Raw genomic sequence first — 26,466 nt, forward strand, 5'->3', positions numbered from 1 at the left:
GATTCCTGTCCAGAGCGGTCAGTGGTGCACTGTGGGATACCGCCCGGAGGCCAATACCATCGATTTGTGGCCACACTAACCCTAATCCGATATGGTAATACCGATACTAGCGCTACTCCTCTCGTTAGGGAGGAGTACAGAAACCGGTTTAAAGAGCCCTTTATATCGATATAAAGGGCCTCTTAGTGTGGACGGGTGTGGCATTAAAACGGTTTTACACTCCTTAAACCGGTTTAAACGCGTAGTGTAGACCAGGCCACTGTCACGCTCCCGGCCCCGGGGATTCCAGCGAGTGGGGCCCCGGTGCCCGATCCCAGGCTCTGCCCTGCTGCAATGCAGCATGCTCTGCTGCAGTTGTCACTTGCAAGCCCCTGGAAGCAGCATGTGATGGAGTTTCCCTCCAGCCCCCACCCTTTCTCTTCGAGACCCCACCCCTGCTACTTGGTTTTGAGTGAAGTTATGTAACCAAAACTAAAGCTACATTTCAGGACGAAGATTGCACTACAGTACTTGTATGAGGTGAATTCAAAAATACTATTTATCATTTTTACAGTGCAAATATTTGTAATAAAAAATAACATACACTTTGATATCAATTACAACACAGAATAGAATATATATGAAAACGTAGGGAAACATTCAAAATATTTAATAAAATTCAATCAGTATTCTGTTTAACAGTGCGATTAAAACTGCGATTAATATTTTTAATCGTGATTAATATTTTTTGACAATCACGTGAGTTAACTGCGACAGCTCTAGTTTACATGGATGATTTCAATAGCCCCTTTCGCCTGAGGCCATTTTGAGACTCTTTACAAAAGCTAAAAATATGGGGGGAAGGGCTTCAGTTGACTTATTTTTCTCTCTAACATGAGAGAGGTATGGAGTATTGTTAAACATTTGGAGGAAGAAAAATGAATATCTAGCTATCTGTGCTATCCAAGATTGTTTCTCTTTAACTAAACATATTTAGAGAAGCCCAAGACAATTTTATGTTTAGTGAACAGTCTCAAAGTGCCTATAGATCTCCATTCCTTCAAGATTGTCTTGAGCTGAAATAAAGAAAAATTCTATTGTTGAGTTTGAGAGTCAGGGCAACAAAGTCTTTAAGTTAGCTTTTCTTTTCTCAGATATTGGCTCTGTGAAATCTGTTACATAAGAGATTTTTTGTATTTGTACAGGCAGTGGGCTTCCAAGATTGATTGGTTTTGTGCCGAGGATGTTAATTTTGTTTACTTAGTGTAAACTCTCTTGGGTCAGATAGTCATGTACTCACTCTCTTCCATCTGTGTTTCAGGCATAAAGACAACATGTTAAAAATTAAACTTATAACAAAAAGGATTTAAGATTTGGATGACTTGGCAACAAAATGGCAGATGAAATTCAGTTTTGATAAATGAAAAGTAATGCATATTGGAAAACATAATCCCAACTAGACATACAAAATGATGGCATCTAAATTAGCTGTTAACACTCAACAAAGAGATCTTGGAGTCATTGTGGACAGTTCTCTGAAAACATCCACTCAATGTGTCGCAGCAGTCAAAAAAGCTAATAGTGTTAGGAACCATTAGGAAAGGGACAGATAATGAAACAAAAAATATCATAATGCTACTCTATAAATCCATGATATGCCCACCCCTTGAACAGTATGTGCAGTTCTGATTGCCCCATCTCAAAAGGGATATATTAGCTTTTTTGACTGCTGCGACACATTGAGGGAAGTGGGCAGCATTATCTCCTGCCAATGTAAACAAACTTGTTTGTCTGAGTGATTGGCTGAACAAGAAGTAGGACTGAGTGGACTTGTAGGCTCTAAAGTTTTACATTGTTTTATTTTTGAGTGGATTTTTTGGTATATAATTCTACATTTGTAAGTTCAACTTTCATTGTAATGAGATTGCACTATAGTACTTGTATTAGGTAAATTGAAAAATATAATTTCTTTTGTTTTTTTTACAGTACAAATACTTGTAATCAAAAATAAATATAAAGTGAGCATTGTACACTTGTATTCTGTGTTGTAATTGAAATCAATATTTGAAAATGTAGAAAAACATCCAAAAATATTTAAATAAATGGTATTCTATTATTAACAGTGTGATTAATCGCAATTAATTTTTTTAAATTGCTTGACAGCCTAATGTAAACCTCATTCAGTAAGAACATGAAGCAGATTCTATTCCATTTTTCCAGAGACTTTTTTTTTAAATGCAGACGTTTCAGACTCATAACAAAGGAAGGATTAGTCCAGTGGTTTTCAACCAGTGGTCCATGGACCCCTGGTGGTCCGCAGACTACGTCTAAGGGGTCCGCAAAATGTTGTTGTTACCATAGAACAGTGGTTTCTACCTTTGTCTAAGATTTCCAAAGGGGTCCACACCTCCATTTGAAATTTTTTAGGGGTCTGCAAGTGAAAAATAGTTGAAAACTACTTAGCCAATATGCGAAGAATGCACCCTATTTCAATTGTTCAGCAAAAAGTCCCTCTGAAGTATTTATTAAAAACTTACTTAAAATGGCAGAAAAGTCTTGTTGAAGAATATGAGCATTTTACTAGATTACAATTCACTCACAACACTAGTTATAGAGGAAATTTACTAAGTGGAAAGTCAAGTAGACATGTCACCAGTAAGAGGCCAGAAATGTTCTTCAGTCACAAAATTAATATGATTTTCCCAAGTAAAAAGTGCATATAATCCTGGAAGTTTGTGTATGCAATCTATCTGTGAAGAGGTTCACAAATCTCTGCATGATCTTTGGGAAATTGACCTAAGACCTAGATAAATCTTTAAAATAAATTGTTATATTAATTGCCATTACCTGCTGCTACCATAACGACAACATCTGAAGCAAGTCAAGGAGAACAAGATTAAAACACCACTACCACTTTAGGTACATAATTTGCAGCTTCAAAAGACTTCTTGCCATTTAGCAAACATTTCAGTCATTGTTTCTATACAAATAACTTAACCACTTGCTATTATACAGTGTAGGTCTATAACTTGGTAGCTACAGTTATTTTTACTTCCATTTCCAAAGTACTTCCTCAGTCACTGGCTTCAATTTAAATCAAACCATATGCATACTTTGGCATGTTCTCCTTGAATTACTCACAACAACAGCTCATTGTTCACTCACTACCTGAAACTCAAACACGAATTCTAACAAATTCATGAGTCTATTTCTAAGGCATCTCAATTCAAAGCTCTGTGCAGAAAATTCACTTCACCCACAATGATGGACAGAGTACAAGTCTCTGGAGTAGACAAGTGACTCAGCTCCTTCTGGGGAATTTTCCAGTGCAACAGCTCAATGGCATTTTCTTCAAGTGCCCTTCCCATTAAAGAAGGGTACTTCTTCAAATGCAGGTAAATCTGGAATGCATCATTAAAGAGTCATGAAGTCATGAAGTTCTGGATTAGCTGGTAAGAAGGTACATTTTCCTCCGAGTAGAGTATTTCAACCAAGCAGAAGTGTTTAATTTAACAGGAACATGAGTAAGTGCCATACAGTAGAGTATTATCTTTTTTTAAATGTAATGTTAAATTTGTTTAAAATGTCCTGCAAGCACGAAAACTCAGGAGAGAAAGGGATAAACTTAATCTTGGGCCTTGTTTTAGCTAAAAATAATTTGGTGTGCTAACCATTATGTGGACCCACAGCACACCTGTGACAGCTCATATGCAAGCTTCCTAACAGCACACAGGCACTACAACCATTGTTTGGAGTAGACTTTCTTCAAGCAAGACTAGTCAGCAACACAATGCCAACATGGAGGGAAATAGCTGGTATAACAGCCTCAATAGCGCACACAGTTACTCTATTATGTTTTGACCATAACAAGTGTAAAATACAAATCATATTTTTTTGATTGCACTGAGTTTCATTAGAGTTCCTTCTGGTGCACTTCTTGAAGGTTTTTTTATTATACTGTGTCGCTTACGGATGAACCTGTCAGTTTCCATTAGGTTGGACAACCTGGAGCAATCCAATGGCTAAGAAGTCCCATTAATTTTAAGTAAAAAAAAGAATTTAGGATCGCTTTATAGTGAGTATCTATTAAAAGATTACAGGCAATGTCAAAGCACAAGCAACGAATATGCCTTAGGGGGTGAGGCCACTAGGAGAAGAGTGGTAAGAATCATGAGTTAATGCATGCTCTTCAGAGGGCCTCTTCTACTAAGAGAGAGCTCTCTCATTCACATAGGGTGACCAGATCAGAGGGATGAAATATCGGGACGCGAGGGGGAGAGCAAAAAAAAAAAAAGGGCGGCGGGGAAAAACAAAACAAAACAAAAAAAACCCAACAGCAGTTTCACAGGGGCCGCGCCACAGGATTGCACACAGCATCCCGGCAGCACGCGCGCTGCCCTCCCCGTGGAGCCTCCTGCCCCCCAGCCCGCCCCAGGCACATGTGGCATGTCCCGCTGCCGGTGGGGAGCCCCGCACCTCTCCCGCTCGGCTGTACTCCAGCGGCTCCTTCCTGGCAGTGACGGGGAAGTTTATGGGTTCGGGGTCCCTGACCGGCTCCTCGCCCCTGTCCGCCGGCCGCCCCACCTGGGACAAGTCTCACCCCCGCAGCCCCCCTCTGCCGCATGTCTCCGGCGGCCCACACCCCCGGGCCGCGCTGCCCCCGGACCCACTGCGCTGCCCCACGGGCTGCAGGGCTGGAGCACTGCAGCGCTCCCGGCCCCATCTGGCCATGGCCCGTGTGCCCAGGCTGCTGCACGGGGGCGTCTCCTCCCCAGGCCCAGCTCGGGATCCAATGGGGCCGTGAGGGGGCGAGGCTGGGGGCAGGGATTTGGGGAGGGATCTAATGGGGGAAGGAGGGGTCAGGGCGGGGGTGGGGGCGAAAGCCCCTCCGGGCTCCACCTGTGCGCCGGAGCGGAGGGCAAAATTGTTTGTTTGTCCGTCCAGTGTCCCGACTGAACATCGGTCGGAACGCGGGACAAACAAGCAAATATCGGGACAGTCCTGATAAAATCGGGACGTCTGGTCACCCTACATTCACAGTACACATGGCAAAATGTTCAGCTTCCCCATTCTCTCACCCATAACATTCAAAGATGACACTTGTGCTACTAGAGATAGCATTAATGGCATGAATGCATTTATGGGGGTGGGGGAAATGACCTAGATATGGTCTGATTTTAAATGATACTGACCAATCTGTCACTTGGACAGTTATAAGGTTTGTATAACTTGTCTGGGATTTTTGTACCAGACTGTACAGAAATCTGCACCCCTCCCCACTCACTCTCCCAAAAAAAGAGACACATTTGAACCCAATAGCTAGGAAATCTAGGAAAGGAATAAGACGACTGAGGAGTACATTTCCTGTGTGGGAACATACACATGAAGCTGTCAGCATTTTGATGAAAGATTCCAAAAACTCTCATTTGTGCAACTTCATCATTAGACGGGATCCTGTTCTATAGATTGTGCCCCGTCAAGAGAGAGAGAAATATTGTCCTTATTACTTACATAGCATTTTTCATCTTCATGAAGCTTTTTAAAAAAATCAGTAACTAAATCTCTCAATCTATCTGCATTATAACACAAGTTCTAACTCAGATGATTAAACAACACTTCTCACTCATTTAATTTTATGCAAAGGGAACACCAAAGTTTACATACATACACACACACACTCTCTCTCTCTCACACTCACTTATACTTACTTTCAGCCATGGTAGTTATTGTTATGAGCTTTTTTTGGTTCATGTTTTCATTCAATATCAGTGTTAGGCTGAGATGCTTTCACCTAAAATAGCCATGCTGAAATGAAACAATTTGCTTCTTGGGGTCTGTCTCTTCTTCCTCCTACCATCCCCTCTATAGATTTTGTACATTGCTTCTTGTCAATAAATCAAGAGAGGAATAAAGTGAAAAAAAAAAGAAGTGTTGATGATTTCCCATATTATGGATAACAATCACTAGGCCTGGGACAAATCACAAAGTCCATCCTTGCACTTAGCAGCAGGTTGCAATTTTACAAGTTTTATTCGCTTTTGAGAGAAAGCCTTCTTCATGCCAAAATGTCAGGTGCTCATTTAAAATGGGGTGACCTAAAAGGGATATGTCACACTGAAATATTAAAAACATTCCTTATGGCTAACACAGACTTAGATGATTAAAAATGAAAGTATTTTTAAAACTTTATTTTTGATCATTTACACTTTTGCATTTTTCTCAGCCTGGACAAAAGCTAGAGTAGTCAGTATCATTTTTGCTTCTTAATTTCATTTTCCTGGTTACCAATAGGTAACAGGACGTTGCAATGCTTCAGTTACAAAACTTCCAGGAGAAATTATTTTTCGTTGTTTATTATTTATTTTTATATGTTCAAATGCAGTGTGCCTGTCACAATATCTCTAGTTTCCAATGGGACTATACACAATGTAGGGTAAATAATAATATAATCATCTTTACTTCAATGGGAGTAGGGTTTATTTTAGGACTAGATTCTAATACAAGCTGTATTTGTTTGTGAAGTTCTTCCACTTCCAGCCAGTCACTGAGACCCTCTAAATCACTTGTTCCCTTTGTCCCCTAAAATGGAGAGCAAACTTACTTTTAAGCCTATTTTAAGTATAGTTAAACCTCTGATTCTTGCTCCATGGTTTGCTTGAACATGTCAAGGTTCAATAGGTGTACACTGCTGTAATCATAAAACATCGAGTATTACATGCATGAAAAAGGTAATTTTACTGGGATAACTGTCAGTAGTGTGTGTTGGAAACTGAAAACAATTCTAGGATTCCAAGAAACTAAATTTTATATTCCTTTGATGCACATAACATGAGTTGCCTCTCTTTCCATTCTAATTTGTCTCAGGCAGTCACCTGCAAGCCATGTTTGCTGTCAGCAGCAATGAGTTGGTTAAACTGTCTCTGAGAAGACCAAGTCTGAGCCCTTGTCTACACTGGGGGGGGGAGGGGTGTATCGATCTAAGTTATGCAACTTCAGCTACATGAATAACGTAGCTGAAGTTGATGTACTTAGAACGACTTACCATGGTGTCTTCAACGCGACGAGTCGACTGGTGCCGCTCCCAGGAGAGAGCTCGGGGGTCGGTTTATTGCGTCTAGACTAGTCGTGATAAATCAATCCCCGCTAGATCGATTGCTGCCCACCGACCCGGCGGGTAGTGTAGACATACCCTGAGCCTTGTGTGCAACTGAAACTCAGATTAAGCCTACAGTAAAACATGAACTGAGTAATAAATAAACTTAAAAGTTAAAGATAAATGAGAAATCCAACAATTGTGCAATGTTGTGTGACAGGAAGATTATTACAGGAGGGAGTTTCCTAGTTCCAGAAAGCAGACAGTAAATCAAAGATGAGCTGTCTCCCGAGCAATACATAAATATTCTGTAGCTTTTCATAATGACCACATTGCACTATAGTGTTCTTTGCAAATTATGACAAACAACATTGTAATAACAAATGAGACTACCATGCTAGAAGCTTTCCTTGACTTATTATAATAGCAAGTAAAATCAAAGCCACACCCAAGTTATTTCTGCTGATGCATCATGAGGCAAATGACTCAGGGTTTCTCCAGTATCTCTCTAAAACATGAGGGCTCCCCAATAAAACTAACATTTTCTATTACAACAAATTCACTACCCAGAAAAATCTTCTCCATTCCCAATCTTTAATTTTAAGATTTAGCTAAGCAATATCACTTTAAAATAACATTTAATACCTTCTCCAGACTAATTTGTTTTAAGAGATTTTCTTAAAACACTGGAATGCTTTCCTCCAAAGCTGAAGATGCTGCTATGTGAAAAGAACACTATCAGAGATTACATCACCTAGAGTACAGCTTTAAACAGCACCCTCAATAAAAACATTACTGCATTTTCACTATAGTGACAGCAAAGGCCAAAATGAGCACTGGCCAAACCCAAAGGAAAACAATTTTTAAGTCTATATTAAAATAAAAAAAGTTAAGAACTCACAGATAGTGCAGTCTTTGTCTCCTGGAGAAGAGATTTCCATTTCTCTCTCCTATACTCTTCCCATGTGTCTGTGAGAATCTCTCCCACCTCCCCATTTTTTTCCACTTGTGCCTCCAGGGTGACCCAAGCAGAAGATGAGAAGTAACAGTCAATGTAATTGCATCTGTGCTCCTGCACAGTAGCATTTTCCTGCCAGCAACAGTAGAAGCAGTTTGAAACTTACCAGGACGGTGCAATTTTTCCTGACTAATGTTGCTTTAGAACTGGGGGAAGGGAGAATCAGATGATGGATTTAAAAAGATACTGCTTAAAAGAATTACTGCACATCAATGTTAGAAAAAAGCCATTAAAAAGGCTTTCCAAGCAACAGTATTTAAAAGTATTGGTCATATTCTCTTAGCTGGTAATCATCTCCTCATTTGATTTGACCGTCATCCAGCCAATCGCTCACAACACAAAGCTAATATTAGACAATGACTTTGAGACAGCGAAAGAATGTCATTTAAATTTTCTACTCCCTTTTGTCTGTAACTGGTAGTATACAGTCCTCCTCATTATTTTTTTGGTTTCTTTAGTACTTCAGCAGAAAAGCTATAGCAATATATTGCTTAAATGCAGCATTCAAAGCAGTCCTTGGAACCATTTACCTCTCCTCTCATTATTCCAGGAAAATTTCTGATATACAACATACATCAATTACCTTGTGCATCTAACTGCACTGAAAGGGTTAAATAAGTTCCACACCATTGTAACTGAGAAAAGATAAAGCTCTTTTTTTTTTCTTTTTTCAGATCTCTGCAGGTAGCTGCATACACCACAGAAGTGCCACAGAAAGAAATAATAAAGAAATGTATATATATATATATAATATAATACTAGACAGATCATTTATTTTTTACACTGAGGCCACGATACTGTTTCCCCACTTAAAACAGGGGCTGCAGAGTACAGTCTGAGCAGCCCAAGAAAGCTTTCATGACAAAGACATAGGCGCAGAATCATAATTGAAAGAGTGTAACAAAAAGTGGTAAGTGAGTCATTGATAGAAGGCAGAAGAAACGGAGGCAGGTAAAAGACAATACTGCTGGATGTTCCCAAAATCTGTACCTGGAAGTTTAGGAATGTGCGAATATCCAACCCCATATTCCTTACACAAGCAAAAATCATCTGAGTAAGGAGCTACTGGCTAGTTTGCAGCAGCTCGATGAGCGGAACTTTTTTTAAACTGGAGTCAGTAAATCAACGTAACACCTTCTGAGTCTACAGACAGCTTTAAACAATAGCTCCAAGGAGTGACCTTCCCTTATCCATCTCAGGGCTTGGCTACACTTGAAAGTTGCAGCGCTGGGAGTTACAGCGCTGGTCATGCAGCTGTGCAGGAACAGCGCTGGTGTGTGGCCACACTCACAGCTACCAGCGCTGGTGTGTGGCCACATTTGCAACATTTGCAGCACTGTTAGGAGTGCTGCATTATGGGCAGCTATCCCAGCATTCAAGTGGCAACAACGTGCTTTTCAAAAGAGGGGGGTGGAGGGTGGTGTACTGTGACAGGGAGCGGGGAAGAGAGAGAGAGTGGATTTTTGGAGCCACCACTGTGTGTTAGCTTCCTGGATTGAAAAATCACAAAATGTTCACGAACCCTTAGTCTTAATTGCAAACAGCCTGCATCCAACGCTGTTTCTCTGTCAAGCAAACATTCACTCCCTGCCTCTCATTTGATCATTCACAGCCAGGTACAGATAGCTCCTGTTTGCTGTGATCAGTGTTTGTTTTTTTAGATAAGCAGTTCAACGGAGCCGATCGGAGTTCACAACAAAACAAAGAGACTGCATAACAAAACAAAGAGAGTAATTTAGTTAAAAGCATTCTGGGATATCTCCTTATTCCCTGGAGGCCAATAAAAGCGCTGGTGTGTGTCCACACTTGATGAGCAGCGCTGGATCACCAGCGCTGCAATCGCTACACCCCAACCTGACCAGGTGTACAGCCAGCACTACAGCCAGGGAGTTGCAGCGCTGGATGTGCCTTGCAGGTGTGGACGGTTACTAATTGCAGCGCTGGAAAGCCTCTACCAGCGCTGCAACTTGCAAGTGTAGCCAAGCCCTCAGTTGATATTAACTCTGAATCCCAACAATCAATTAAATCTCAACATTGTTATCTATTTCACCATTAAGCAAAACACATGAGAAGAAAGAGGGACAATCCCATTATGATGATTAAGGCCTGGTCTACACTACAGAGTTAAGTCGACCTATGTCAGTGACTAAACTACAGCTTTGCTCCTACTGATGTAAGTGCCCTGGTACACCAACATAATAACTTCACCTCCACAAGAGGTGTAGGGCTCATGTCAGTGTAGTTAGGGTTATGCAGTGTCCATAGACACTGCAGATTATTTCCATGGGCTGTTGGCTGTCATTCTTGTCAATTTCAGGGCTCTGTGCTGGAGCCATGCAATTGGCAAGAAAACCTGGCTCCCGGCTCCCCACTGGGAGCCCAGCTGCATCAAAGTGTCCGGCTCCCTGCTGGGAGCCCAACAACTGCCCAGGCTCTGGGCGCAGAGCTCCCCGCTGGGAACCAAGGTGGCTGCTGGGCTCCTGGCAGGAAGCAGGGAGCTGAGAGCCCAGGAGGGCAGCTGTGCTCCTGGCAGGGAGCCTAGGGGGCAAGCCAGGCTCCCAGGGGGGAGCAGGGAGCCAAAAGACCAGGGAAGCAGCCAAGCTCTCAAGCTCCCACACTGCCCCTCATGTCGGTGGAAGCGTTCCTCATGAGGATGCATGCCACCGTCAGGAGGATAGTGTGGACATAAACCACTGCAGTAATTACAGTTCTGACTAATTTGGTAATGTAGACATGCCCTTATAAGGGAAAGTACTGTGAGTGCTGTCTCACTGTGGTGTTACAAGGAAACAGATGTGTTGGTGGCACTTGGGAGAGCACCATTATTTCTTTCCTCCCCAAAATGTGATCCCTGAGGACTGAGGTCTAACACACTGGTATCTTTGTTAGGATATACCAGAGATCCTGTGCCACAAAATATAAACTATTACAAAACGTAGGAGGGTTGGCAAAACAAAGAGCCAAAAAAAAAAAAAAAAGCCAACAGAAGCCTTCTGGAAGGTTAAACAGCCAAGCAGGAAATATCTTGCAAACTGCTGTTACTTGACCTAGTGCCTCAAGGCAGGCTTTTAAAAAGCACACATCTAGGAGAACATATATCATCTTCCAAGAGCTAAAGATGGATTCTCAATTGTCTACTTTAAGAACACAGAAACAGTTTTTTTCAGGGGGTTCCTGAAGTTCGTTTAACTAGAATATGAACCATTTCATTCACATCTGAAATACAAGCAACCTACTATAAGCACAGAAAAACTACATAACTATATGCCAAAATGTCTAACTTAGGAACAAGCAAGAATCCTACAAACTGCTAACCTTTGCAGTCCCAGAGGGCCAGGTGTCCCAGTGGATTGCAGCGTGTAGTTTGATTGTATAAGCAATCTTGAGTGAAAGAGGTCAGGTTACATTACTGTTGACTTTTTCCGAGAGGGAAAGAGACAAGGAATAATACCTAATACATTTCAGATTTTTATATGTACCTCTAACATTTTTCCCCATCTCTTTTCCCTTTGAGAGTCTACTTGTAAGACAGTCAGCTTAATAGCTAGTCAATTTCAGACCATGAGTTAAAATAGTTTCAAGTACTGAACATGCCTCTGAATCCTCCTGCCAATTTCTATGGTATTACAATCACATTTTCTAATATTTAACACTTGTATTTACTGTATTTTCTCTCCCTGTTGTTGTGTAAAAGGTCCACACAAACAGGGGGAAATGACTGACTAGAAGGAGAGAAACCACTCAAACTGAATGCACCCAAAATGCTGTCAAATGCATGAAGTACACAAAATGGGAGAAAAATCATTTTCTCCTTCTTTCAATTAGAGTACTCTTAGACGATGCTTGTGAGAATAGTAGGTAAAACATTTTTGACAGAAGTGTAAATTTTAAGTTGGCTTTATTTTGTGTATGGAATCCTGCAATGCGTTTATAACATGGGAAGACAGCAGGAAATATTACTTATCCTATCTAGTATATGGTGTCATAATAAAGTGACCTACTGAGGTCCCTTCCAGTTCTACGTTTCTATGACATCATAGTTAGTGTGCTCTCAACTGCTATTGTTAAAATTTCCGTCCCTTATAACCTTCTGAGACTTCTTCTGGCTGAAGATTTCTACATTTAGTTTCTGTCAAAAAGAGAACTCTTTTGAAGGTTTGAGCCAAAGAGATTTCAGGTGTTTTTGAATGCGAGGCGGGTAGTGTAGACCCCCCACAGTAATAAAAATCTTGACTTTTTTTTCAAAAAACAAACAAACAAAAAAAACCCATTCTAGGAATTGTCTGACTGTGTTGGTAAAAACTGGTTTTGACTGAACAAGTGATGAGGTTTGGAAAATTCACTTTGACCACAGGTTGCAGTTTAATCAACATTTTAACCAAAGGAAAGCTGTGCTGCACATGTGCATGGCTATTTTATCTATGTAGGAAACGTATATTTTCAAAGGGGGAGAATTAAAACTTGCTCCATTATGCCAGGAAAAGGTACAGCCTTCCACTAGGATTTTTCTGAATTTCACAAGGATCCAATAAGCTTTCTGTGACAAACTAATATCAAAATGTCTGAGCTGCGCTTCCACCATGTCAATCAGCACTATGTAGTCTCCTGGCTGGATGCCTGAAAGTGTAGCCATCATGGTGTTCTTCTTGAACCTATGATATTTGGCATATTTGTCTAGCTACTCAAGGTATAAATATTTTTTGATTTCTTGAGAGCTGCAAAAGAGGTGGAATAGACTCAAATCTTTCAGACTAGAGAACAGGCCCAATATTTCTACAGGAAAAGAAAACTGATGGCAGTTTATATCATGATTTACAGGCTTTGCTTGAATTAAATGTGGTTTTGGATATTCTATACATTCTGTGGTATGGCATATTCTTTTATCCATTGTTTTCAAGACTATGAAGAGGGTCATTTACCACCGGCGCTACTCAGTGGTTAGGCAGGGCATGGCGAGTCCTCTTCTTTCCTGGAACTCCTGTTGACAGCCATGAGCTTGACCTGCAGTGACTCAGCCATCCGGACAGGCCACACATTCCAATCCACCAAAGAAAGTAAGTCTTTGGATGCCTGAAAGAGCTTTGGGGCCTTCTCCTAAGGTCAGTGACTTCAGGTCTGGACCCTTGTGTTCCAGAGCCTACTCCAGCTTGGTTGCCTGCTGAGGATAGACTCCTATCGTTGTCAGCTCTTTAGGGATTATTAGGGGAACCTGGGCCCACTATCTCCATTGGGTTGGCAGCTAGGTCCTGCACCTTGGGGTGCTATGCAACTGCCTCCCTGGATCACTTCCTACCAGAATCCCCGTTTTCCCACAGGGTAAATTAAAGAACTGAACAAACAACAAAGTTTCTGACCTTCAGAAATAATCATCAGCCCCTCCTTTGCAGGCTTGGTCAAGTCACTATTGCCAGGCCTCAGTTAACAAGAGCTCCTGTAGTGCTCCTTCCCAAGAACTCAGAGCACAGGTCTGTTTCCTTCCACTGCCCACCTCAATTGAGCTGGCCTGCCCTCCTTTTGAGTTCCTCCCTAAGCTCTGCATGCATTGCAGGAGTGGTGGGGGTGCCTGGACCCTGGGCAACTGCTTAACTAATTTCTTACTGGTGCGGGATTTGTATGCCCTGTCACAAGGACTCATTTCTCATGATGGGCTTCTTCAACTCCTGCAAGAGGACAGAGAATTTCCTCCCAATTCTACAGAATTCTACAATTTACAATGGCAGACGGTGCAATAGGGATGGTAATCGTCTCTGCTACCTTGCCAAGGCAAATGAATGCTGCTGTGTAGCAGTGCAGTACCGCCTCTGTCAGCAGCATCCAGTACACATACGGTGACAGTGACAAAAGGCAAAACAGGCTCCATGGTTGCCATGCTATGGCGTCTGCCAGGGCAATCCAGGGAAAAAGGGCGCGAAATGATTGTCTGCCGTTGCTTTCACAGAGGAAGGATTGAGTGGTGGAAATCGACGTTAGCCTCGGAACATGGACGCACACCACCGAATTAATGTGCTTAGTGTGACCGCGTGCACTCAACTTTATACAATCTGTTTTAAAAAAACGGTTTCTGTAAAATCGGAATAATCCCATAGTGTAGACATACCCTTAAAGTCATACCTCTGAACAGACATCCACTAGATCTAGATTTTACAGAGTTCAGATTTTACTATGACAATGTCGTCATGATAGTGCTGTAGTTTTTAATCAAGGAATGGGCATACTACTTCCATTAGTACTGAAGTATCCAATGAATAACAACATTAAAGAAAATATCTATGAGTCTATGTGAATGCTAATGTTTCCAGCAACAGTACAAGCCTCATGAATAAATTACAACAGATTCGGGGGGAGAGGAGAAGGAAGACTGCTTGCAGTAAGGAAAGCTTGATGTTGCTTGGAGCTAATGACCCTTTTATGCCCATTTAGGGATGCTTTACTCAAAGAAAGAAGAGATAATTCTCTACTCTACAGGAACTGCACAAAATTGGGAAGCCTGCCACATTGTACTTCCTTCCATTTTACTGATGTACTACTAGACTGACAAAGCAATATACAAATAAACAATATTACTTTAAAGAGGAGGGGTTGAGTAAGTTTGAAGAGAAAAAATGCTAGATTTCAAAGCAAAGAGCAAAGTGCTTAATCAAGAAACTCTTTGAGAGCCAGTAGAAAGACAATGGAAATGGATTTGAACTATGAAGAAGCTACATAAAACTGCTGAGCATAGAGAAGTATACTAAGGAACTGGGAAGAGTGATATACCACAACTGTTAGAACATAAGAATGGCCATACTGGATCAGAACAAAGGTCCATCTAGCCCAGTATCCTGTCTTCCCACAGTGGCCAATGCCAGGTGCTCCTGAGGGAATTAACAGAAGAGATAATCATCAAGTGATCCATCCCCCGTCACCCATTCCCAGCTTCTGGCAAAGAAAGGGTAGGGACACTATCCCTGACCATCCTGGCTAATGGTCATTGATGGACCTATCCTCCATGAGCTTATCTGGTTCTTTTTTGAACCGGTTATAGACGAACTGTTGAAGACCACTTCATGTTTACCTGCATCTAAATTATTCTGGTCACTTTTCTTGCTATAGTACTAGTATCTTTGGATAACTATCAGTCATAAGAACATAAGAACGGCCGTACTGGGTCAGAGAAAGGTCCATCAGCCAGCCAGTCTGTCTGCCGACAGTGGCCAATGCCAGGTGCCAGAACGGCCGCATTGGTCAGACCAAAGGTCCATCCAGCCCAGTATCCTGTCTGCCCGACAGTGGCCAATGCCAGGGGAATTAACAGAAGAGATAATCATCAAGTGATCCATCCCCCGTCACCCATTCCCAGCTTCTGGCAAAGAAAGGGTAGGGACACTATCCCTGACCATCCTGGCTAATGGTCATTGATGGACCTATCCTCCATGAGCTTATCTGGTTCTTTTTTGAACCGGTTATAGACGAACTGTTGAAGACCACTTCATGTTTACCTGCATCTAAATTATTCTGGTCACTTTTCTTGCTATAGTACTAGTATCTTTGGATAACTATCAGTCATAAGAACATAAGAACGGCCGTACTGGGTCAGACCAAAGGTCCATCCAGCCCAGTATCCTGTCTGCCGACAGTGGCCAATGCCAGGTGCCCCAGAGGGAGTGAACCTAACAGGTAATGATAAGTGATCTCTCGCCTGCCATCCATCTCCACCGTCTGACAAACAGAGGCTAGGGACGCCATTCCTTACCCATCCTGGCTAATAGCCATTAGTGGACTTAACCTCCATGAATGTATCTAATTCTCTTTTAAACCCTGTTATAGTCCTAGCTTTCACAACCTCCTCAGGCAAGGAGTTCCACAGGTTGACTGTGCGCTGTGTGAAGAACTTCCTTTTATTTGTTTTAAACCTGCTGGCCATTAATTTCATTTGGTGGCCTCTAGTTCTTATATTATGGGAACAAGTAAATAACTTTCCCTTATCCACTTTCTCCACACAATTCATGATTTTATATACCTCTACCATATCCCCCCTTAGTCTCCTCTTTTCCAAGCTCAAAAGTCCTAGCTTCTTTAATCTTTCCTCATATGGGACCCCTTCAAACCCCTAATCATTTTAGTTGCCCTTCTCTGAACCTTTTCTAATGCCAGTATATCTTTTTTGAGATGAGGAGACCAGATCTATACGCAGTATTCAAGATGTGGGTGTACCATGGATTTATATAAGGGCAATAAGATATTCTCCGTCTTCTTCTCTATCCCTTTTTGAATGATTCCTAATATCCTGTTTGCTTTTTTGATGGCCACTGCACACTGCATGGATGTCTTCAGAGAACTATCCACGATGCCTCCAAGACCTCTTTCCTGATTAGTTGTAGCTAAATTAGCCCCCATCATATTGTATGTATAGTTGAGGTTATTTTTTCCAATGTGCATTACTTTACATTTATCCACATTAAATTTCATTTGCCATTTTGTTGCCCAATCACTTATTTTTGTGAGATCTTTTGTGAGTCAAGATCTCTACCACTATATATTACACAGCTCTAATATTACAGTTTCACAAAGATGATACAAGGCAATGCATTTTTAATATGCTGCTGTACAAAAAAATAAGCAATAAAGGGATATCTCAGTATAACCTGATGAAATGTAGGCAGGGCTTTAAAAATCCATTCCTTGGGAGTGGGAAAGTTTGCCCTGGCAAGAGAGAGGGCTTCTACTAATCTCAGAACTTAAACTTTCATTTAAAAATTAAGTTTCTAGACTTTATGGCTGCAAGAATAATCTCCCAAAAGTGAACCAAAGATAAACCAACACAATATAATCTTTCTGAGTCTGCAGACAGGTAGCTCCAACTATCTGCAACTCTTCATAGCTTTCCTAATCAGAAAGACAGTGAAATTAACAAGACTGATCAGTTTCACTACTGATATATACAGAACCCCACTGCCAGCAGTGAAAATGTCAAGAATCACATCAATTTCAGATGGCTGCTTGGGAAGTCAATGATCAGGTACTGAAATTATTGAGGGGAGAGAATGGGAAAACCAAAAGCAGGGGGAAAGGCAAAGTAACAGGGATCTTCATCCCTCACCACAGCCAGGAATAATAGGGAAGGGAGAAGGGGGAAAGTTCTCTCTCTCTTTCAACAACTTGAGGAGAGCTTCAAACATATGCCTACTAAGTCCATAGTTTTAAATTGTTCTGTCTTTCAAATCCAGAATTATTTGGCTAGACCATCATCTGGAACTACTTGGTTATTCACTAGGGACTTCACTATTGCTACTGATTACACATGGAAGGTGCTCAGATACTATGGTGATGATAGTATAATTCTAAAATAGCTATGTGGCAGAATGTACTCCCATGCCCACACCCTACACACTGTTTTATTCTTTGTACAAAATATGCCTTGTAAGGAAACTGAAAACTCATAATTTGCTGGTCAATATTGTCCTGATAAAATGTGTAGCAACACTGTATGTGAAGTTATAAAATTTCACTGTATGGCGAACTTAACACACCTTCCACACTGAGGTTGGCAAACAGGTCTGTCTCAAAACAAAGGAATGTGTGCTCTGCTTAATTTGCATGTAAGCAGTAAACAGAGTCGTCAAGCAGAAAGGAAACAGAAGAAACTCCGACAGGTTAGGAAAAGCAGCAGAAAACATCCTGTCCTATAGACTCTGTCTCCAGAATCTCAGCAGGAAATATTTTCCAAGGGCAGACTGACGAGGGACAAACACTCCAAGGACCTCTCCTCTCTCTCTGTCCATCAATTCACTGCACCATAAGGGACAAAGGAAGCAGCCAGTGAACTGGAGAAGTTGTTCTGACCTAAAAAGTTTGGTCAAGACTGCGGAAAGCATGTGAGAATACCTTGCTTTGAATTTAACATACTTTGCTAAGTTACAGAGTAGCAGCCGTGTTAGTCTGTATCCGCAAAAAGAACAGGAGTACTTGTGGCACCTTAAAGACTAACAAATTTATTTAAGCATGAGCTTTCGTGAGCTACAGCTCACTTCTTCGGATGCATAGAATGGAACACACAGACAGGTTTATACATACAGAGAACATGAAAAGGTGGAAGTCTACATACCAAAAGTCTAGACTCTGCCTGTTGGTATGCATACTTCCACCTTTTCATGTTCTCTGTATGTATAAATATCCCCTGTCTGTGTGTTCCATTCTATGCATCCGAAGAAGTGAGCTGTAGCTCACGAAAGCTCATGCTTAAATAAATTTGTTAGTCTTTAAGGTGCCACAAGTACTCCTGTTTTTTTTGCTAAGTTAGGCACCAGTGGTTTTATCTTTATATTTCCTGTAACCATTTCTGACTTTTATGCCTCATTACTTTTACTCAATCTCTCTCTTTGTAGCTAATAAACTTGTTTTACTGTTTTATCTAATCCAGTGTGTTTGAAGCGAAGTGTCTGGGAAATTCCATTTAGGGAAAAAAGATGTGTGAATATCATTTCTATTAATAAAATGACAGACTTTATGTAAGCGTGCATTGTTCTTGAAGATGCTGGGCAGTACAGGACTTACATTTCTGGGGTGGCGGGGAATCTAGAAGGGATGTGTAGGGGTCATCCTGCAATATAACTAATGCTGGTAAGAGCCAAGGTGTGGCTGGCTAGCTGCAGCACATACAAAGAAATAGCTGGGAGTGACTTCCATGCTGGAGGCTGTTTGTGAGCCATTCAGACTGGAGGCCACAACAGCAAAGCTTTGTAAAGGGCACCCGAGGTTAGAGGATGGGGGTGACACAGTGACTCATTAGTCTGGATTGTACTCTGGGTATGTCACAGTTAGATAAGAAAGACATCACTAAAATATCCTTTCCCTAATATCTTACATGGACAACAAGATAGTGTCCCTTTCGTCAAAACCTGAGGCGATGCAGAACTCCTAAGGTGCAACAGAACAGAGGACTCCCTCCAGACCTTACAAAGAGCAGAAGCCTTCTACACTTTATAAAATGTGTAAGAATCCTGACTTCAGCCCCAGGTATCCCTATTAATTCACAGCAATATATTTCACTATATAACCAAATCAGTGTGATGGAGTACCTAGGGTGAAACCTGGACTGTGGGATCGCTGAGCCCTCTGTCCCACCAACCTGGGGTATTCCACTCACACTGTGATGCTGTAACAAGCTACAAACTTCTGGCAGGTACTGCACTTAGACATCCACAGGCAGGGGCACACTCAGCTGGGTAACATGAATGCTTTGACACCTACTCATGAACCAACAATAGAGAGGCTCCAGTCAATTTCCTCCATCTCCCCAGCCTTGCACCCCAGAACTGTACCATCTTGTCCTGGTCAGAAGCCTGACCAGTGTAAGTTCATTACCTAGTCCGCTCCTTCCTCAATGTGGAGAGGACACACATTAGCCTTGGTAAACTGAGCTGAAATTTCCCAAGCACTTCAACCAAAACACATTGTTTTTGGTAAAATATAAAACAGATGTATTTACTACAGAAAGATAGATTTTAAAGTCATTACAAGTAGCAAGCACAGAAATCAAAGTTGGTTACCTAAGAAATAAACAAATTTATACTCTGAGTTCTACAAACTAATCAGTATCTCATCCTCACAGATGGTATAGTTCCTCAATGTAAAGGCTGAGACTCCTTTACAGACTGGGACCACCCTCCCCAGTTCAAAGACTTTGTCCTCCAGACGTGTTGAGACATGTTATTCTCCAGGTGTTGCGTTGTGGGGGTAGTGAGGCCAAGTCATGATGTCACTTCCCCTCTTTTATAGTTTCTTCCAGCTTGCTGGAAAGATCTTTTGATGTGGGGATCAGGCAGTCCCCACTAGTCAAGCAGTCTCCATTGTCTATGTATTCTCTCTGAGAAGTTTTCTGGGATGGCCGTCAGGAGTGGATTCCCTTTAATGGGCCATCAGTGTGTCTGGCTATTCCATTGTTGTACCTGAAAGGCTGGTTCTGGGTGTTCCCAACCTCACACCATATTTCAATAACACACACATAGCACATATAATCCAACAGGATATTAATGTTCAACAGATCAAGACCTTTAAAATGATACTTCAACAGGTATACTTTGTAAGATAAATATCATTATTATGACAGTGGTGAATATGGAGGTTCTGGGGTGCTGCTTTGAGGTACAGAGTGCCACAATCAGCCACACGTGTACATACAGTGAATAATTCTTAGCTATGCATATTGCAAAATGTTCAAAGGCTCCTAACTCACTCATATCAAAACCAGTTTTCTTCAGAACCAAAGGCACTTCTTCTCAGTGAGTGCTACATCCATTCAAAATTCCAACTTTTAACCCACAGCTTTTTTAAGCTTTAGAGTTGTTCAAAGAAAAATTGCACTTAAAAAAACCCAACAAAAAACAGGATAAGTATTTGTCCACTCAGATGTTCCTAAAAATTTACCTTCAGAGATCACGTATCAAAAATTTCTGAAAGCTGAACTTCTCAAAGTTATGAAATGTATGCTAGAATAGAAATACAATGTAACCTTAAACAGAGCAGTTGCCGTCACTCATACTAAAACATTAAGCAGTTACTGAAATCATGAAAAATCAGCAGATTCAATGACTAATTGGCAAAGAATAATGAACCCAATTAGCTGCATGTGGAAATCCTGTAAAATGACATAACTATTGGGTGCCTTCTGGGGTACCATCATATTCTACATAATTTATTTTTATGATAAGGATATAAAGTATTATTTTTAAAACTTGAGTGAGATATATACCAATCTCCTAGAACTGGAAGGGACCTTGAAAGATCATCGAGTCCAGCTCCCTGCCTTCACTAGCAGGACCAATTTTTGCCCCAGATCCCTAAGTGGCCCCCTCAAGGATTCAAGTATCAGAGGGGTAGCCGTGTTAGTCTGGTTCTGTAGAAGCAGCAAAGAATCCTGTGGCACCTTATAGACTAACAGACGTTTTGCAGCATGAGCTTTTGTGGGTGAATACCCACTTCTTCGGATGTTAAACAACCCTGGGTTTAACAGGCCAATGCTCAAACCACTGAGCTATCCCTCCCCCTAGTGCTGTGATATTATTTTTGAGACAAATCAAAACTACAAGTTAACACCACCTTGTCATTGAACTTCCTGAAGGAAAAAGTTAGAGATGATAGACTGGGAGAAATCAAGATTTGTTTATAAAGAAAAACAATGCTGTAGTACAACTGCAAGTAATCAATATTCTGCTACACTTCATAAAGAAACTTCAAACTGATAATTTTAAAATTGTTTTTTTTCCCCATCCTTTAACATTTATTTACTTACTGCATATTACACAGCACGAACAAGTAAGTTAAGGAGCCATTTCCGTTTACTTTCTGGTCATTTAAATAAAAACGTTTTCAGCAATTACAAAAAATAGAGTTTGTACAACTTCACAAAAAGAATCCACAACATTTTAAACTTTGTGCCTAAATGGTCTGAGAGAATCTAAAAAAAAAAAAAAAAAAAAAACCACCCTAAAACCAACAAAAACCAGACCCAAATTGGTGTAATGTGGTAACATGGATCTTAGTTTCTGTATTTCTTTGCAGCCAGATTTGGGAGGTGCTGGGTGATAAATTCTTCTGAAAAAAAGACCCTTACTGAATTGATCCTGTAAAGTGAGATTTAGAATGGCAAATTATTGTGTATGTGCTTTAATGTGTATCTCAATGTAAACAAACCTGTACACATGCATTATAACAAGAAATAGGACACACTTAGAACTAAGGCTGCGATTCTGTCATGGAGGTCACAGAAGTCATGGATTCCATGACTTTCCGTGAGCTCCATGACTTCTGCAGCAGCTGGTGCTGGCTCAGGGCTGCCCCTGGGCTAGCAGCGGCAGCAGTTTTGGTGTGGGAAGGGGCTCAGGGCTATGGGCAAGGTATTAAGCGGTGTGTGTGAGGGGCACTTACCTCGGGGTGGGAGGCTCCCACTGGCATGGTCTTGCAGATCCTAGGTGGCAAAGGGGGCGGGGCGGGGGGACGACAGTGGCCAGTACCAGATGCTTCCAAAGGAATGAACACAACAGGGCAATTTTGAGTGATCCATCCCTGTCAGCCGGGCCCAGCTCCTGGAACATGGGATTGCATCCCTAACCATCTTGGCGAATAGCCATTGATGGACCTATCCTCCAAGAACTTATCTAATTCTCTTATTAACAGTTATACTTTTGGCCTTCACAACATCCCCAGCCAATGAGTTCCACAGGTTGCCTGTGCTTTGTGTGAAGAATTACTTCCTTATGTTTGTTTTAAACCTACTATCTATCTATTAATTTCATCAGGTGACCCGTAATTCTTGTGTTATGTGAAGGGGTAAATAATTCCCTATTCACTTTCTCCCTATCTTTATCGTATCCCTCTTTAATCATCTCTTTTCTAAACTGAACAGTCCCAGCCTTTTTAATCTCTCCTCATATGGAAACTGTTCCATATCTCTAATCATTTTTGTTGCCCTTCTCAGTGTCCTTTCCAATTCTAATATATCTTTTCTGAGATGGGGCAACCAGAACCACACACAACATTTAAGGTGCAGGCACACCATGGATTTATATAGTGGCTTTATGATATTTCCTGTCTATCCCTTTCCTAATGGTTCCTGACACTGCAAGCTTTTTGGATGCCACGTCACATTGAACAGATGTTTTCAGAGAATTATCCCCCGATGATTCCAAGATCTCTTTCTTGAGTGGTAAAACTAACTTAGAACCCATCATTTGTGTATATAGTTGGGATTATTTTTTCCAATGTACATTATGTTGCACTTATCAACAGACAGTTTCATCTGCCATTTTGTTTCCCAGTCACCGACTTTTGTGAGAGCCCTTTGTAACTTTCTGCGGTCAGTTTTGGACTTAACTATCTTAAGTAATTTTGTATCATCTACAAATTTTGCCACATCACTGTTCACCCTCTTTTCCAGATCATTTATAAATATTTTGAACAACATAAGTATTTACCTCTTTCCATTGTGAAAATTGACCATTTACTCCTACTCTCTGTTTCCTACATTTTAACCAGTTAATGATCCATGAGAGGACATTCCCTCTTATCAGTAAATTGACAAATTGAAATTACTGTAAGAAAGAAACCCTATAAAACTGATTGTACTTTTCTATAACCAGTAACAAGTAGCATCTAAACTGTTATCTATTAAAGTCATGAAAGAAACAATGAACTACTAAATGATCTAATATTTAGTATCTCCATAGCCTAATAAGACTTCCTTATATAGTGGGTTGGTTCCACTTTCTAGAAAGTGATAGCCATAGGGATTTAATAATTCATTTTCTTTTTTAAAAAATGACATATAAACTGTTCTCTATACACTGCGAGTACAGGTGTGACCTTGTGACATTTTCTCAAGGAGCCCAGGATTGGGAGTCATGTTGTTACCTACCTGCCTCTAGCGAGAGTGAGACGGTGCTTAACAGCTCCCTACAACACCTGCCTGTAAGCTATCTAAAGAATCTTCTCAGGGCATTGCCAGCTTTGCAGGTTAACTGTACATGCACCTTAGTCTCCAAGCCCCTTTGAAGTGTTCCTCTGTGATATCCAACCCCTGTCACTAGTTACTCACAGAAATACTAGGTTTACTATCCTCCCCAGGCGCAGTGCACACACTAGCTTGTTTGATTCAGTTGAGGATCAGTTCCTATATAACATCACAGCACAGAGAGATTTATAGTGAAAACAATCAGAAGCTTATTATCAAAGCCTAAGATTTAAGAGATAGTGAGTAAGGATAATAATGCAAACAGAAAGGTTACATATAAAACAAAAACTATAACATGCCTCCTAAAGCCTAAACTTAACTTAAGCTAAAACATTGTCTAAAGTAGTCTCTCTCACCTAAAGCAATCTCCCAGTGTCTCCAACCAACATGGGTGGATCTCTCTTTCATGAATGCAAAAGTGCCGTCCTTTTGCTTCCTTCCTGAAAGAAAGGAATTATCCTTTTGCTTCTCCTTGTATTTCCCCAAACTCATTGACAGTTCCCAAAGCCTGGATGAGCCCCGCACCGAGGTTTATTCTCTGGTCTGCTGACTTCATGTTGACGTTGCATCCTCATACTGACCTTGTAGGCAAACGTGGTTCCCATTCTATTGGCTCACAATCCTCAATTTCCATATGAAGCAAGGCAGACAGGTGAATATACATCTTTGTCTAGCAGAAACCTGTCTGTCAACCCTGCCTTGATTCAGACTTTAGGGACATATTTTCATCACACACGTATAACTTTTTATATAGTATCTACACATATATTTCACAACGATATTAATGATCAGCATGATCCTGGCTTCCTTTAAGATCAACATTACATAATGTATAGATAAGTACCATGAAAGCAGGGTGCTAGGGATGGTGAGTTTCTTAGACCTATTAGAAGTTGCTGTTACAGAACAATGAACCCATTGTCAGTTGGCACTGAAGGGTTCTCAGGGTCACAGAGAAAAATGCATATGCTAGACTAGTTAGCTACTGCTTTTGTTATTGAAATGCATCACATATGTTTAACCATTACTTTATAAATATATCAGGTCCACACTAGCTATCTTAACTGAACTAACATAACATGCAACTATGTAAATGTAAAGTTTCTAGAGGCCTTATGCAAGTTCCACAAATGCTATAAAATGCAGAAGAGAGAGTAGCTTTCAGGAGCTGATGTAGATATTATATAGATATAGCATTTACATGGACACTTTTGTAAGAATTATGTTGATTTATAAATAGGATTTATTAGATACAGAGGATGAGTCCCTGATCCTGCAATTCAGCAGTGCTCCACTGAATTCCATATAAACATGTGCTTAGTTTTATTCATGTGTAGTCCCACTGAAGTCAAGCCTAAGGATGGTATTGTTACTAACCTTACAAATATGGTGGATTACACGTACTTCCTAGTTTTTGTAAATGTTGTTGGCTAACGACTAGGTTAATAGATTAGCCTGATCGTTTAATTTTAAACAGTATTTTTGTACTTATTTTAAATTATTAAAATATAAAAAAAGGTACAGCAAACAGAAGCAGTCCTACACATAAGTTGCTCAGCTTCATAGTTCAAAAGTGATACCATGTGCAGAAATGATACGGTAACTAAAGGATCTCAGTCTGCTTTCATCTGCTACAGTAGTTCCCAGCCTTTTCCAACAACTGTACTACAGCAGTTTCCCAGACTAAGAACTCAGCTACAACAGCAAATTCATGGCATCTCCCATATGATTTTGCATTCTGAATCTATCTAGTTAGGTATTTCTAAAACACCAATCACTATAGTAGCTAAGTGCTGTGCTTGTTATCCAAACTGCACGGAGTTAATGTTTTTCCAAATGCGAGCCTTACAGCCCCTCAACTCCAGACATTAGGTCATACTGGGCCACTACCACTGCCCACTTCCCAATTCAGTACCACACACAATGGAGCTCGAGCTGCTCCATCAAACCCATCTCAGCATCATTCTTAGGCTGCATTACACCTGGGTCCCAACCAGTGGTGGTGCCAATCCCCGCCCACCCCCCAGCCCCGGTCTCACCCCACACTGGGTCCCACCATGCCACCCCCCGCCCACCCCCCATGCCCTGACCCGGGGCGCTCCAGCCAGGCAGGCCCCGGTCTCACCCCACACTGGGTCCCACCATGCCAGCCCCGCCCACCCCATGCACTGACCCGGGCGCTCCAGCCAGCCGAGCCCCGGTCTCACCCCACACTGGGTCCCACCATGCCAGCCCCCGCCCACCCCCCATGCCCTGCCCCGGGGCGCTCCAGCCAGGCGAGCCCCGGTCTCACCCCACACTGGGTCCCACCATGCCAGCCCCCGCCGACCCCCCATGCCCTGACCCGGGGCGCTCCAGCCAGGCGAGCCCAGTCTGACCATCCCTGGGCTGCCCGCCGGTACCCACTCACAGCCCGCAGGCCCCACCCCACAGGCCCATCCCCGGGGGCCGCCAGCGCAGCCGAAGCCCAGCGGCACGGGGGAGCCAGGGCCCGGCCCTCGGAGCCGCCTCGCACCCACCTCAAACACCACTTCTTCGTCAAACTCCGGTGTCATCCTTCGCCATGACACCCGCCCCGGGCACTGTGGGAAACCGAGTCCGACCAGCCCCCGGCGACGGCTCCCCACCCGCTCGAGCCCACGGTCACGGAAAACTACAACTCCCAGCAGCCAGCGCGGGCGCCCGCTTCCGGGAAGGTGGGGCGCTGGGGTGGGCTGCGCTGATTGGCGGAGCCCGTCGGGTTCCCTGTGGCGTTGGGTGGGGCAGGAGAGAGCCCGGCCTTTGGAACGTTGCCCGGTGATCCCGCGCTGTCGGCTCGCGGCCGCTAGGGCGCGCTGTTCCGCCCAGCCCGCGGCTCAGGGCTGTGCAAGCTGCGCGGCGGTGCCGCAG

General features: G+C 42.0%; 1 protein-coding gene and 1 long non-coding RNA gene across 7 annotated transcripts in view; one reads left to right on the forward strand and one right to left on the reverse strand.

Moving 5' to 3' along the window:
- VEZT (vezatin, adherens junctions transmembrane protein) overlaps positions 1-26,462 on the reverse strand; it is an 86,897-nt gene extending 60,435 nt beyond the window's left edge. For 5 of the 6 annotated variants that reach the window (XM_039495703.1, XM_039495685.1, XM_039495678.1 and 2 more), the window contains exon 1: positions 26,097-26,462. In XM_039495703.1, the coding sequence (XP_039351637.1) occupies positions 26,097-26,132 (36 nt within the window). In that variant the 5' untranslated portion in view covers positions 26,133-26,462. Of the gene's footprint in view, positions 1-23,933; positions 24,018-26,096 lie in introns of all 6 variants that reach the window. The other variant, XM_039495692.1, reaches the window with a different exon arrangement.
- LOC120375084 lies at positions 12,181-14,641 on the forward strand. Its single transcript, XR_005586427.1, has 3 exons — positions 12,181-12,245; positions 12,989-13,144; positions 14,511-14,641. It is a non-coding gene; the product is annotated as an uncharacterized LOC120375084 (long non-coding RNA).
- Positions 26,463-26,466: the final 4 nt, after the last annotated feature.

Source organism: Mauremys reevesii, linkage group 1, assembly GCF_016161935.1.
Source record: "Mauremys reevesii isolate NIE-2019 linkage group 1, ASM1616193v1, whole genome shotgun sequence".
Taxonomy (NCBI): domain Eukaryota; kingdom Metazoa; phylum Chordata; order Testudines; family Geoemydidae; genus Mauremys; species Mauremys reevesii.